This window comes from Zootoca vivipara, chromosome 1, assembly GCF_965207765.1.
Source record: "Zootoca vivipara chromosome 1, rZooViv2.hap1.1, whole genome shotgun sequence".
Lineage (NCBI taxonomy): Eukaryota > Metazoa > Chordata > Lepidosauria > Squamata > Lacertidae > Zootoca > Zootoca vivipara.
In genome coordinates this window covers 95,403,576-95,419,477 of record NC_142582.1, presented here as the reverse complement: position 1 = coordinate 95,419,477, position 15,902 = coordinate 95,403,576, and the positions used below count along the sequence as shown (strand labels likewise).

The 15,902-nt window shown below is 41.5% G+C and overlaps 1 protein-coding gene across 3 annotated transcripts in view; it reads right to left on the bottom strand.

Annotated features, from left to right (window-relative positions):
* FMN1 (formin 1) overlaps positions 1–15,902 on the bottom strand; it is a 119,092-nt gene that overhangs the window by 100,939 nt on the left and 2,251 nt on the right. For all 3 annotated transcript variants that reach the window (XM_035110694.3, XM_088671064.1, XM_088671069.1), the window contains exon 2: positions 14,471–14,588. In XM_035110694.3, coding sequence (XP_034966585.3) covers positions 14,471–14,588 — 118 coding nt within the window. The remainder of the gene's footprint in view (positions 1–14,470; positions 14,589–15,902) is intronic.

Below are 15,902 nucleotides of genomic sequence, written 5' to 3'. Positions count from 1 at the left end.
TCCAGAACTGCTTGAAGCTGCATCAAAGCCATCTTTAGTTACTAAAATGGCAGGTGGCTCACAGCCACCTAGCATAAACTGAAGCACTCTGGTGGACACCACAGCAAGTAACCTGTCACGAAGGGTACCAGTTACAGGTAGGTAGCCGTGTTGGTCTGCTGTAGTCGAAACAAAAGAAGAAGAAAAACCACAACTCCTTCCAGTAGCACCTTAGAGACCAACTAAGTTTGTTATTGGTATGAGCTATCTGAAGAAGTGTGCATGCACACGAAAGCTCATACCAATAACAAACTTAGTTGGTCTCTAAAGTGCTACTGGAAGGAGTTTGTTTATTTTGTTTCGACGAAGGGTATCAATGCATGAGGAGGAATACCAGAGGACACCTGGCAAACATGGCATCTGCCTGTATGACAGATCATACAACTTGGAATAATCACACCAAATACAGCCCAACTACCATGAACAACCCAATAAGCCAACTACCCATCAGCAACCCAATAAGCCAACAGCTTCTCCTGCCTGCCTGAAACTGCAGAACACATGGTTTTGTTCAACTGGGTAGGTTAAAAGTGGTACAGACTTTCTTTTCGGACTCTCTGTATCCTTTTTAAAGTGGTTTACAACAAGTCATAAGACAAGGAACTCTGCATCAGATCTCTCAGTCAAACTGTATCACATAGCAAAAGTATCTTCTTCATCCGAATTATGACGCATAGCACATATTTGACTAAAAGACACAATGGAGGTACTGTATCTTTGTACATTAAATAACCACAATGCTTCCTTCTTATGTAGTATCTTCAGCAAACTAGGAAACTGTTAGCGGTTTTCAAATATTTGCAGTTGACAAACATGTTATGCAGGACAATAAAATTAACAAATTTTGGATTGGCTACAATAATTCTGAAAGGAGATCTTGAAATTACAGTGCTCCCTAATGATTCCTTATCATCCTGGAAAAAAGTGACAAGTGGGGTGCCACAGGGTTCTGCCCTGAGCCTATTGTTGTTCAACTTTTTAAATAAATGACTTGGATGCACATCAAATTTGCTTATGACTTGGATGCACATCAAATTTGCATATGACACCAAACTAGAAGGGGTAGCTAACGCCGCAAAATATAGAATTGGGATTCAAAATGACCTTAACAGATTGGAGAACTGGGCCCAACTAAACAAAATGAATTTCAATAGGGACAAATGTAAGGTTCTTACTTCCTCTTAGCTGAGGCAGGAAGAACCAGCTGCACAAATATAAGTCAGGGGACATCTGGATTGCCAGTAGTACATGTGAAAAGGATCTAGGGGTCTCGGTGGACCACAAGCTTAATATGAGCCAACAGTATGATGCAGCAGCAAAAAAGCTAATGCTATTCTAGGCTGCATCAACAGAAGTATAGTGTCCCGATCAAGAGAAATAATACTTCTGCTCTATTCTGCCTTTGTCAGACCACTACTGGAATACTCTGTCCAATTTTGGGCATCACAATTTAAGAAGGATATTGACAAGCTATAATGTATGCAGAGAAAGGCAACCAAGGTGATCAAGGGTCTGTAAACCAAGCATCAAGATGAACAGTTGAAGGAGCTGGGTATGGTTAGCCTGGAAAAGTAGAGTCTGAGAGGACATATGATAGCCATCTTCAAATATTAAAAGGCAAGCTTTTTAACATGGAAGATGGAACAAGCTTGTTTTCTCCTGCATCTGGGCACAACTTAGTGATGATGTTTCTAATATTATTGATAATGGTAGAAGATGCTTGTGTGTGTGTACAGTATAGGCAATCCATTTCATCTCAACTTTCTCTCAGTGATGCTAAGTGACAAAGATACAAGTGCTCTCAAGGACTGCTTTTCTTGGTACTTCATTCTGCTTAAGAGATTTTGCTTGCAGAATATTCTGGGACTATGTGAAAGATGCACAGGGCCAGTCTTGCTTATGTAGCTGTCATACTTTCACATATACCATGTGGGATGGCATCATGGCGAAGTGATTGTGTGTGTGTGTGTGTGTGTGTGTGCGCGCGTACACATATGTGCGAACACATAAAGCTGGTCAGGCAATAATCCTTTCTTCTCCAGCTCACACTTTCACATACCCCTAATGCTTTCAGCATCCTTCCAATTCTGTGTCTCTCCCCAACCTTCACATCTTTTCTGTGCTCTCATGCTTCCCTCCCTCATCTCTTTCTTCACTTTTATCTTCATATCAATGACACTGTAAAATGAGAGGTGCCAGTGGTTCACTGGTTCATCAGGCTTGAAATCACTCTTTGGCCTGGACGTGATTCCTCTTCATCACAGAAATTGGGGTACTAACCAGAGTTTTTCAGCTGGCAGACACTTCACCCATATTCAGCACCTTTTCCAGATAATTTCACACGTTCAAGGCCTGAGTCACAGGCCTTCGATTTAGGTTCTGGGAGTGCCCTATTGTAAGCTGAAATTGCAGCCTGTTCAAGGCATAGCAAGGGCTATGCAGACCTAGCCAACTAATATGCTATCTTTGCTTATTACCTCAAATCAACTGGTAAATGAAATGTACCAAAGAAGAAGGGACACGGGGTATGTCATAGCTTGGGGGAAGGCTGAAAATCTAGAAAACTCCAGTGGAACAGAAGACAAACACTAGAAATGTGTTGGGAGGGGCTTCCTGCTTTTTGGTCTGTGTTTCATTAGTTTTGGTGGGTATAGGTGTTTTGTCTGTTTGGGTTTTTTGCTTTGTTTTAGGGGGCTTTGTGTTGCAACTGGGGACAGCCCATGAAGCAGACCAAATAATCAACTCTTTCAACAATTAAATGAAAAGACATTTTCCCATCCCATCATGCCCTCTGGAATCCACTTGCTAGGGAGACTCAACAAGGGGTATTTTTCATCATCATCATTATTATTAAAGGTTTCATGGTTTTCAAAAGTATGGGCAATGTCTCTTTTTTCAGGTTACATTTTCTACAGGTCAGTTTCATTTGTTGAGACATTGGGTAGAGAGAGAAAAGGGGGGAGAGGTGGAGGGGGCCATGGTGGGTGGGGTTGGGGTTGGGTGGAAATGTTTCTATTCTATGTGTGTGTCAGTGTGAGGTTTTGTGTCAGCGTCGTTTGTACGGGTTCTCTTTGCTATTCACTTGTGTTCCTCAACAAGTGGTATTGATATTATCACGTGTGGATGGGTGTCGACTTGGGCTGATGAAGCATTTCTGGAAATCTGGTAGGTAAAAAACCCAGGAAGAAGATGTGGAAAGTGCCTTAAAATATGTCTGCATCCGGTGGGGAAGAATGAAATTACAAAAAGGCTGAGTGGTCTGGAGAGAATAGGGAGAAGTGATTCACTCTCTCAACATGCAAACTCTTTGTTGCATCTAATATAAGAGAAGGTTCTGGAGGAAAATGAAGACCTAATGCTGGGGGGCTCAATGCGTTGCCCATCACCCACCAAGCCCCCCCTGACCATCCCTATTTTGAGGTGGTGGTGGTTATTTGGTTGGGAGAAGGGTTATTCCCCCCCTTGCTCTGCATTTTATTGGTTTTAATTTGCTGCCTGTTATTTTTTCTTCTCTGAAACCTGTGATACTCATAGCACAGTTTGTTCTAAATGCCTCCTGGGCTCAACAAACTTGGGGACTTCTCTACTAATGCGCCTACAGATATTGTGAAGACCCCTTCAAATAAATGGCTTTAAAAGCTACATGGAAGATAGCATGAAGAGACACAAGGTTTGTAATTTTTTCAGTAGGGAATGTGATTTCTGAGCAGAAAAATGGCTAGAAGGAAGGAAATGGATTAAGGAGCCCCTTCCCCTTACCATTTGCTGTCCAGACTCATTGCAGAGTTGCTACAACTGCTTTTCAGTGGAAAGTCCAGTAAGAAATGGTAACATACAGGTCCTGTATAATGTTTCCTTTGGTCCCTCTGATTCCCCCACCCGCACCTTGAAGTTTTTAAAATTTTCCTCATGTAATTTTCTAATTTACCCACTAGATGTCAGTAGCACATATTTAGTCTACTGAATGCCATTAAATTTTAATGCTATTAAAATGTACCAGACAAGTTTTATTTTGCAAATTAGACATAATCAAAACTGAACTGAAGAGTGCTAGGCTGCCCAACCTTTCTGAAACAATGGCATTTGTTTTTCTAACTTGTGCAAATAACTTTATGCAAACCAGATCTAAGTAAAAATCAAGATGCACGGAATAATTACTCATGACTGCTTTCCATGTGTTTAAATAAGAACTAAGGGAAATTCAGATATATATCAATGAATATAATGTGATATCATATTAAAAACAAGTTTCAAATAAGTACACTTTGTGGGAATGTTTGGAACTAATGGGTATTATTAGCAAAATAAATTGCCAGGATAATTTCAATCCCAGCTCCAAGAAAAACGCTTTACAAAAGAGGGAGGAAATGCCATATTAGAGAGTTACTGGGTAAGCACAGAATGACTCAGCCTCTTTGCACATGCCTGGAAAGAACTGCCAAAACTATTCCAGCTTCTACTAGCCACTCCCAAGTTTGGGTGGAGCAATTTAATTACACAAAACTGTGTATTCCTGGATCAAACATCTGTGATGAAGCAAACATTTATAGAAATGCTGTACCCCCAACCACATGACAGATTCTTTTGAATTTAAAGTGGAATTTAAATCTAGGAGTCTATTACAGTCTCCTAGATTGCTTTGTATGGCTCAAGGTCAGGGCCGGATTTAGGGTTGATGAGGCCCTAAGCTACTGAATATAATGGGGCCCTTTATATGTCCAGCTGTCCTTTGTCAACAACAAATTGTCACTGTTTTTTGTGTTGAATATATGTTATATGGTAATTTATGGACCTAATAGGTATCTAAAGCCATTTGCCCATGTTGCCATGCGACCAGTCCATGCAGAATGTAGGCACCCTATACTGTATATAGAAATGAGCAAACCAGTGATATTTTAGGGAGCAGGCTAGCAGGCGGGGCCCATTACTTGCATCATAGGAGCCTACACAACACAAAACACTGTTTTGAGGGCCCTAAGCTATAGCTTGTTTAGCTTATACATAAATCTGGCACTGCTCAAGGTATTCAAGACAAGGAAGAAAAGATGAAACCATTTTCTCTCCCACAACTGGAATTGTCTTTTGATTTTCAGAGTGAGCCCAGGAAACAATCAGAAAACAAGAGGAGGGGCCCACTCTGGAAAAGCTTTCATTCCCATTAGAAAGCATTGCTTTGACATGGATACAGCACTAGTAGAACTTCTGCAGCATTTTCTGTAGGACACATCTGATCTACCAATGCAACTGTGGCCACAGCTAGGTTGCTGAGCACATGCTTTGCCAGCCCCCCGCCCCCAATGAGATCTTGCTGCAAGCTGGTGCCACTGCCAGCAGTTCGTGAGTGCCACTGCGCAATGCAGGTGAGGGAGGCTTTGCAGTGTGGCACAGTAATCCCATTTTGCCTCAAGCACTTTTGCATTCTAAAAGGTCCCACGTTAGTTCAATCCCTGTTATTTCCAGACAAAGAATCCCAGGCAGCAAGGCTACGAAACAACTTTGGGCAGATATTTGAAAGCCATCACAGCAGGCAGCGCTGGGTTAGCAGAGCCAAGGGCCTGACTCAGCTGCACGTGTACTTTACACATCTCTCTACCAAATTCAAAAACACTTGTCTGCACCTTGAAAGCCCTGACCGTATGAAAAACAGCAATTAAGAACACATTGGTACTTGAATGAATGAATGAGTAAGTAAGAAGAAGCAACCTTTGCATAAGAACCCCAAGGTTCAGACTTTACAGAGTAAAGTCCAACAAAATACATCATCAGACAAAGACAGCACAGTCACCATCTCAGCAGCTTAGGACACAAAGATGCTACAAAATAAGAACATTCTAACAGCTTTTTGAAAGGAGTCAGGGATATGGATTGCCATTAAAGAAGGAATTCTATCACTGAAGTGCCATGACCAAAAATGTCCTTGGTGTGGCACTAGTAGACTGGCCCCAGAAGCTGGCAGCAACCTCATAAAAATAACCTGCCTCTTGCAAAATAAGGAGCAGACATGGGGAGGGAAGAGGTAACCAGCACGTAAGAGTTTTTAAAATACAAAATACTCGCAGGCAAATGCCTCAACAAACCAATGAGATCCATAGCAGATCACAAAACACGTACAAAGAAAAGTTTTGAAATGGTTGTTGGTAGCTGTGTGCATTTCAATTTATGCTGTACAGTACTTGTTTTGTAACGTCTGGGTCAACTGATGGTATGTACAGTGGTACCTCGGGTTACGAACTTAATTCATTCCGGAGGTTCGTTCTTAACCCAAAACCGTCCTTAACCTGAGGCACACTTTCGCTAATGGGGCCACCCGCTGCCGCCGGCATGCAATTTCCGTTCTCATCCTAGGGCAAAGTTCTCAACCTGAGGTACTACTTCCAATGTAGCAGAGTTTGTAACCCAAAGTGTTTGTAACCCAAAGCGTTTGTAACCCAAGGTACCATTGTATATATAACTACCGTATGTAGAACTAACCTGTTCTGGAAAAGAACATGTTAGTTAGTTAATTATTTCTACAGCCAGAGAAGCTTTGCATAGAAAAGATCCAAAGTTACCGTACTTTTGCATAAATGTGGATATACTAGAGTAAACATTCATTCACCATAGTAGCTATCTAACTAACCTTCCCCACGGCTGCAACAAGTAAAGCTGCATCTACAATGCGTTTATTTTACAGAGGACATTAATAACTTCACCGATGGTTCATGTGCTCTCGGTAAGGATGTAATGAAAACACCACAGCTGGGCATAGCACCTTGGTTTCTGTCTGAGTCAATATCTTGCTGTCTCCTTGTTTACAGGGGAAAAATTTTCAGCTGCCAGATCACATGCTACTCTAATTATCCTGTTTCAGTGCCAAACGCTCAAGATTACAGTACAGCAAATAATTACCACCCAGCTGGCAAACATTTAACAAGGTTAAATAGGCATGTCATTTACATGTTTCACACTCCTGTCACCTATTTCAAACAGAGGAGCGGTAATAATGGAACACCTACATTGTTCCTTAAAATCTGATCCTATAAGACACATTCAATTTAGGCATAAGCACGTTTTGGAGATTAAGGAATGTGTCATAGGCTCACATACATTTTTTACATCTTCCAAACGCAGATTGGTTACTTTTTGTTCAGTACAAACTACAGTTTCCCATTACATGCACACCAACAAACTATGGCTTGCACTTGCTCTAACCAGAATCAAACAAGCAATCACATTTCTGACGTGTTACCATCACCACCACCACCAATATCATTTCAGTTCACGAGGCCATCCAATTAATTCTGCACGATTTCCTAATAATATTTGCAATGCCTCCTAGTTTGGTACCATCTGAAATACCATAAGCAAATTCCTACCACCTCCCCTAGATTACTAATAAAAATAGCAAATCTGAGGAACTTTGTCAAGAAGCTTTCCCTTAACAAAATCCTTTGACTAAGTCTCTCTTGATGCCTTACTTTAACAAAGCTACACCACACACTAAGTAATAAAACAGTATTCCAATGGCTTTTTTAACATTGGAAACAGTGCTTCAGAAAGGGGGCAACTGGAACGGGAGAACTGCACAAGGGCTACTTATCCTCTTCATTCCTCACTTTAGAAAGTGCTGTCAGTGTGTCATGAGTTCGCCTGTAAAGTGTACTGGATTCCTTGTCTAGCTTACAATCTGGTTATCGATACCTATATTTCCTAGCTTGGCCTAGAAAGTGTTCTATGCTGCTGTTTGGGAGTGGGTTTGCTCGATTCGCAAGGATGAAGCCTCATATTACTTTTGGGCATATAACACCAATTCTGGCCTGACTGCACTGGTTGCCAATTACAGTGGTACTTCTGGTTACGAACTTAATTTGTTCCGGAGGTCCGTTCCTAACCTGAAACTGTTCTTAACCTGAGGTACCACTTTAGCTAATGGGGCCTCCTGCTGCCGCCGCCGCGTGATTTCTGTTCTCATCCTGAGGTAAAGTTCTTAACCCGAGGTACTACTTCCGGGTTAGCAGAGTCTGTAACCCGAAGTGTTTGTAGCCCAAAGTGTTTGTAACCCGATATGTTTGTAACCCGAGGTACCACTGTAGTTTCTGGGCCCAATTCAAAGTACTAGTTTTGATATATAAAGCCTTAAACAGCTCAGAATTGCAGAGCCCATATGAACTGACCCAGACCCTTCAATCATCGTCTGAGGCCCTTCTTCATGTGGTCCCCTCCATGAGATCCAGGGATGGCAACATGAGGACAGGCCTTTTTATGCAGTGGCTGCCTGTTGGTGGAAAGCTCTGTCCAGGGAGGTTTATCTGGCATCATCATTATACATATCTTTAGGCGCTACACAAAAGCTTTCCTCTATAACTAGGCCTTTCACCTTTAACTATCTGTGGCCTTTTAGAAGTGGGTGGGATGTTTTTAATATTATTACACGTCATCCCCCAATTTCCACAGTTTCAGGTGCTTACCCAGGGTCTGTGTTTACTTTTGCATAGCTGCCAAGTTTTCCCTTTTCTCGCGAGGAAGCCTATTCAGCATAAGGGAAAATCCCTTTAAAAAAGGGATAACTTGGCAGCTATGCTTTTGGGAAATAAGGCACAGCAGAGACTGTGGTGTCTTTATGATATATGGTTTATATACAAAGGGGCATTACACTTGAAGAGGGTCTTGCCAACCTCCATAAATCACATTGTGAGTTATGAGGGGCAAATTCAAACCACAGCTGAAATATATTTTTCTGTTATATACAGTTGTATTCTCAATATTTTTTTTAAGGTTTCTCATTCACAACCTTGCTTCTCTTTCTCATACTGGTATAAAAATAGTGTTTATAGCATCAAAGACTGTTGCCATGGAAACTGAGGTACCATAGAAACAGCATGACTTTGCTGCAGGATGAAGTAACTTAAAAAGGCAATGAAGAAGCAGAGACTTGTCAATATACACAATTAATGAGGAAATTGCTACAAAAAAGAATAAATGTGTCATGAATTGTATCTCAGTAAGATTATTTCCAACATTATCATCCAGTCAATGGAAATTGCTACTTTTCTCATTTTTAATATAAGCTTTTTAAATGAAAAAGTTTTTGCAAATTAGAACCACTGCTTTTGTAGCAAAACCCTCCCCAAAAGACCCCCCCCCCCAAAAAAAAAGTAGACACGAAAGCCTTTCAGTAGACTTGGAACATGACAATACCATCATCATTTATTGTTGACTCAAAACTACTTGATCATAGTATCATAAAATAACAATGAAATAAAACATTCAATATTTTCACCCTACCAGATAACATAACAAAAGTGAAACAAAGGTACACAAATTTTAACACCCTTAGATTCCACTGTCAGTTTGCAAGTCTATGATGCCTCCGACTACACATTTCTGATGAGAGAACACAAACTTAGTTTAGCCAACACCTTTGATCAATGCTTGGGATGATATGTAATTATGGCATCTGGTTTGCATAATGGAGTTCTTCCTGCATTAGCAAGACTTCCCCTTCTGCTCTTTCCTGCTCCAGACACTCCAGAGCAGATTTGGGGAGCACTGCTTCCTCCCACCAGGGGAAAAGCAGGAGCAGGAGTGCTGAAGAGAGCACCCATCGCATTTTGAGGGACCACTCCCTGCTTACTGTCCCCTCCCAAGCTTGTCAATGCCACCAGGCCATGGCAACCAAAAGCAGTCAAGATAATGGAAACAACATGAGTTCTATGCCAGTAACACCAAAATGCCCACCTCTGGGAAGCATGGCCCTTCCATTCAAAGGATTTATAAACAATATCAAATACATTAGGAACTGGGGGCTAGAGCAGCTTAGGAAAACAGCACAATCCTGTTTACAACCCGAGATGTGGTGAGGGAAAGAGAACAAAGGAGCTCTGTATGTGCTAGACAAGAGCTCAATGGCTCACTAAGGAAAAGGACAGTCAGTCATCACAGTGGAGAAAAAGCACACAAAATCTACTGAACAAAACAAAAAAACCTGAAATTCTTATTTTTTTCCTTTATTTGTTTCTGTGGGTCAATGGCCCCTGATAGAAAACTCTTGCCCTAGAAAGTGCCTTTGGGAAGAAACTCAGGATGAATTCCTGGGGACAAACTCTCAAAGAAATGTTAACTGACTGAAACCAACCTTGAATGGGAGGACTCTGCCTATTAACTTGCTGTCTCAGACTTCTGCTTGCCATACCTCTGACCCCTTTAACCCTCTATGCTGTCATGGTACTGAACATTCTGCCTGACTTTGACGTCACACTTTCATCTGAGCCTCCGATCCAGTGCCTAACCTCCATCCCTTCAGTGACATCATCTATCATCCTTCTGATCCATGCCTGAAATGGACCCCCAATGCTAGGCCAAAGCCTGACACACGGGCTGGGCCTCCCTTAAACTAGCCTCTAGACAAAGAAGTCACATAATTATATCTACATAATTGTCTGTCCATAGCTGCTTGTGTAGGTTAGAACAAAATAAAAAAATTCCTTCCAGCAGCACCTTAAAGACCAACTGAGTTTTTTATTTTGGTATGAGCTTTTGTGTGCATGCACACTTCTTAGTTTTTTATTTTGGTATGAGCTTTCGTGTGCATGCACACTTCTTAGTGCGCATGCACACAAAAGCTCATACCAAAATAAAAAACTTAGTTGGTCTTTAAGGTGTTGCTGGAAGGAATTTTTTTATTTTGTTTCGACTACGTCATACCAACATGGCTACCGACCTGTGTAGGTTAGGAAAGTGTTAGAAATTAGTCACTTCCAGGTGACCTGTTTATTGAACATACGTTGTGGTTTGTTTGCAAGGAAGTTAGACAGTGCTGCATCAAGCTTTCCAGTGCATTTCCCCATCACATTCCTTATCACAAAAAAGTCCAGTTTGGGGGAGAAGAAGGCATGTTGTGCAAGGGGTTCAAATCAACTTTAATTGCACAACCTGAATTTGCCAGTCATGTGATTGAATCCCACCCAAAAATAGGTATAGTCGGTATGCATTATCCATGGCCAAGGGAAATATATTGCACATGAAGAGAAAAGGCTGTCATTAAACATTATTTTGAATACAATCAGTGAAAGGAAGCACATCTCACGTTCTCCTAACAAGAGGAATGACCTGTTTGGCAACTTTTGACATCTATAACCCAATGAACAAGTAAAATAGAAATCATTGCAGATCTGAGCACAACCATGTGTAGCAACATTGTGATAGCATCACTGATTCTAACAGGAATGAGAAGAATTCTATGTTTATAGCATCTTCTGGATTAGCTTTAAGGGTAATTTATACAGCAGTGAGAGGGTATCAAAAAGCCTCTTGTATGAAGAGCGTGAAAGTAAAGTTCATACATGCTCCGCCTAACTCATCTGAATATGGTACTTCTGTCCTGTTACGTCTTAGTCACTGCTAAATTCCCATCTCTTTCAGTAATGACATTACTTCAGAATCCAAGCTCTGAGCAAATTACAATACATTTGGTATGCTGTTAATTTCCACTCAAGTCACTGCACCAACAGCTGGCAGCATTGTACACAAGATCTACAGTGTTCCACTTTTCTCACAACAATAGGTATATATCTTATTTTTAAATAGGAAAGTTAAGGGAAAGAATATTTAGAAATGAAAAACACACACGCTTTAATTAAAAATGTGGTGGTGGTTTTTTTTTCTTTTTATAAAAAATTCTGTACTTCCATCCTACCCACAAGCAACAAACGCAGCAGGTAGGCAGCAGCACAGCTGTAAAGGCAACCCATCCTGTCACAGTGGCCGGATGGGGCTACTTCAGAGTAACGACTCTACACCGCTCTGCATTTTATCTTTTTATTGGTGCTGCGTATTTACAGTGCTAAAGGTAGAGCTATTTACAGAGACACATCTTCTCAGCTTGAATCAGTACCTCCGAATGGCGTTTGGCGCGTCTTTCACCAGCATAACAACTTGGGGAGACCCATCCTCTTTCCCCTACGCTTTTTGCGCAATTCCGGAGTTGGGGGGATGGGTCTGCCCCCCTTTCTTCCCCCTTCCTGTCCCACCTGGGACGATGGCTCCTCTACCCTGCCAGAGCCTTGGACACCACTTCCTGTTTCCCCACTTGAGCTGGAGCTTTCCCTGCTTTCAGGCGCGCTCTGGGCTGAGCTGGAACTCAGGAGGGGAGGGACTTCGCGATAGCCCCTGTCCCTCACACATCCAGACTACTATTTAGCAAGGATAAATTCTCTCACAGTGGTCTCTCACCACTTCTGCCACCATCAGTCAAGGAATGGTAGAAATCAGGCCTTGCCCTCCTCTTACCATAGCCCCTCTCCTATGGTGGTCATCACAAAAGATGGAACCATGTTGTGATGAGAGAAACTGTAGAAGAAAAACATGCACCAGGTAGGCCCCTATGTACTGCTCCACTCCTAGCCAGAATTATAGCCAGTTAATATTATTATTATTATTATTATTATTATTATTATTATTATTATTATTCTATTCTTCATCTGAGGGCCAGTGTAAAAACAGAAAAATACATAACAGGATGTCAGGGGATCTCCGTACAGGGAGCCTCTGCCTCTCCTGTTGACCAGCGCTTCGCGCCCACTGAGAGCAGCAGTAGCAGGTTGGGTGGGGGGGGAATGAGGACATTAGTGGGTTGGAGGAGTCAGGGCTCAGCTATGCTAGACAGCCATTGCAACGCCCTGACCAACAGGTGGAGGGGAACAGGCAGCCCCTTCCGGCACCCGAATTAAGGTGCGCTACCAAACGAAGAGGCGTTTCGGGGTGCCCAAACTCTTATGCTGGGCACGTAACAGGAAACGTCCACTCCCGGATTCTGCGAGTGACTGAGAGGTCATGTTTTCTATGCACAATAAAACTCTTAAAGACAGAGTGGATTTGGGCATCTTTACTCAAGAGTAGCCGCAACAGCACCATTACACATAATAACAAACAAAACAACACCCCCCACAAGTTTAAAAGTCCATAGTTTGTTAATTAGCCAAAGGACTGATAATGCCATAGGGCACTTAGGAGGAAACATAAATAGCCTATAAACAGAGAACAGAATAATTAATATTATTCCTTCTACATTTTAAGTCCCCCTCCCTCTCTCAAACACTATTAAGGAATCTATGACGGCGTCAAAACTGAAGAAGTGATTCGCTTTAACATGATCTTAACATACCACATTTAAAGCATAATACAAACGCTTACAATTAAGAAGTAAGCTGCTAATATGAAGGTTTGGCACAGAGATTGCCATAATTACACTTTATATGAGCAGAGAGCAAATATGTTTTTGTTCTTGTTTGAAGGTTTATATTAACATGTCTTTGGATATACATATGGTCGGACACAGTGGATTATTTCAAGCTATTTATTTATTTATTTATTTATTTTTAAAATCTATTTTCCCTACTTTATTTTCTGTTTACCTCTCTTGAAATACCCCAGCTGGTTTGCCAATTTAGATGCCAGGCAAGTTGTGTAATCATGTTTTTGGTAATGGAGATATGTGTATGTATATAACAACATGCAAAACAAAATTAGAATCAATTACTACTGTAAACCCTAACCAAAGCAGAATCTAAAACAGACCAAAATGGCAGTTCTGTTGAAGAGTTTCAGGGATGAATAGCTATGTCTACATGTGATAATTTGTACAAATTCTCTAGCAAGGCAATGATGGGACTACTTCAAAATGTTATAAAGGGAGCCTGCACATGAATGCAGAATTGTCAAATTAGCTGGGGGTACTTTTTGCTGTGTAGCTTGCCTACTTACTGCCATAAAATGCTTTTTAAAATCTGAATGACACTGTCAGTTACACTGAACATTCCTTTTCACAATTAATCCATGGGTGCTTTAGTTAGGATCTCGGCATTGCAGGGGGTTGAACTAGATGACCCTCAGGATCCCTTACAACTCTACTTTTATTATTGACTTCTGTTATCAATACTGAAGAAACACCAAAGAAGGCTCCATGCAGGATATTTCCCCCTGCACTGAGGTAATGGGTTGTATTCAACTAAGTCCAATTCAGACCAGACCCATTAAATTAATTAACCTGTCTTAGTCATGATAATTAACTTCAATTGGTCTAATCTGAATGGAGTTAGTATTGAACGCCACCCATGACATGTGTAAGGAAAACAGGTATTATTACATTGTGAGTATAGTATTTATTTTACCACACTCATGTTGGCTGGGAAGTTCCTGTACTAGTATAGATTGGTTTGCGACAGTCTGGATTGACCAGGCTATGCATACACCTGTTGAAAAGCTACCTGTAACAAAATTCCTACCTGGCAGCCTTTGAAAACTAATTACAGCACCAGACACAAAGCAATCAACTTTTTTCTTTTGAGTATAATATTGTGAAAGAGCCAGTGCTAGAAACTGGGTAACAGGTTCAGGTGTTTTTTGTGGGGGTTTTTTTAAAATAAAAAATAGACATTTTGCCATGGTATATTACCTGCTTCTGTGTATTTTAATCCTACTTTCTCTTCTTCATCCTTTGCTTTGGGTGGTGGCCAGACAGTCTGCAGTCTACCGGGAGTCTTGTCATCCTGATCAGAAAGTACTGCATCAGTCTGATAAAACAAAAATATTTTAAGAAATATTAACATATGAAGGCACATGGCATTGAAAACTGCTTGTTTATAAATGTTAAAAAACAAACAAACCCCACAGCCTTTCCACCTTTCTTTTTGCTTGCGGTAATATCCAGTCAGAAATAAGAGTACTGGGGAAATGTGAGAGCTTGCTCACAATTTTGCGACATTTTAGCTAGTTCAATATACTCCATTCTGATTTTTTGGGGACTACCTGCAATTTTTGTTTGTTTGTTCACATACAATACGTCATAATGACTGAATGTTCTGATGTACAACAGAGGTCAATAAAGGCATGGGTTTTTCCATTACCTTTATTGTCGGGGGGGGAAGCCATGGGCACCCCCCGCCGGCTGTACACGTGAAACGACCCACCAGTATTAAAGAGTGCGCTCTTAATTCACTGTGACACCAGTTTCAGTGGTTAGAGTGACCGGTTAAGGCTGGGGAGGTTTAGGTTCAAATATGCATGCTGACAATAAACTCAGTAGGTGACCTTGGGCCAGCAACTACCTTAGCCTAACCTACTTCACAAGATTTTTGTGAGGATAAAAATGTACACATCCATGAGCTTTCTTTTTTGGGGGGAGGGGGGAGGCAGGATTGGGATGCTGCTTTGATGCCATGTGGCTGGCAGACTGCTGGCTTGGAACTCAAGAACCACAACCCAAATGTCAGATCAGCCACAGACTCAATACCTTCTGGCAAATTAGGGAGAAATCCAAACCAGCACTCCTTATCTTGGCAGGGCTTTATGGAAAGGTGGGACCACTGCTGCACCTGCAGCCCTGCTGTGCATAGTGATTGGCAGAAGATTGGAAGGTCAGGCAGATCCCTGTACCAGTCTCTATAGCTGGTGCAGTGATTGGGCCCAAACTGGGTCTGATGCTGCATGGATGGCTCAGAATCCAATGGATTCCAGGTGAGCTCAGTACTCCCCACCCATATAAAATCCAGCTCTGGGGTTCCAAGTGACCGTACATTTAGTGGGTTGAAGGGGGTTCTGTGTCAGCAGAGTGACAAGACTCTGCAGGTGGCTGGAAGCAAATGGAGGCCAGCAGGGCTAGCAGAGAGACACTTCTATTCAAGCCACACACTCATTCCTGCCTGCCACCCAAAAAGGGTGTGTTGATTGCTCATATCTCAACTTCAGTACATTTCTGAAATGGGAAATTTTCTGACAATTTCAGTGTGTTGTTATGAGGTTAGACAACCCATGTTGTGTATCATATTTTGCATGGTAAAGGGACTATGCAATTTATAAATAATAACCCACATTTCAACAATACCATT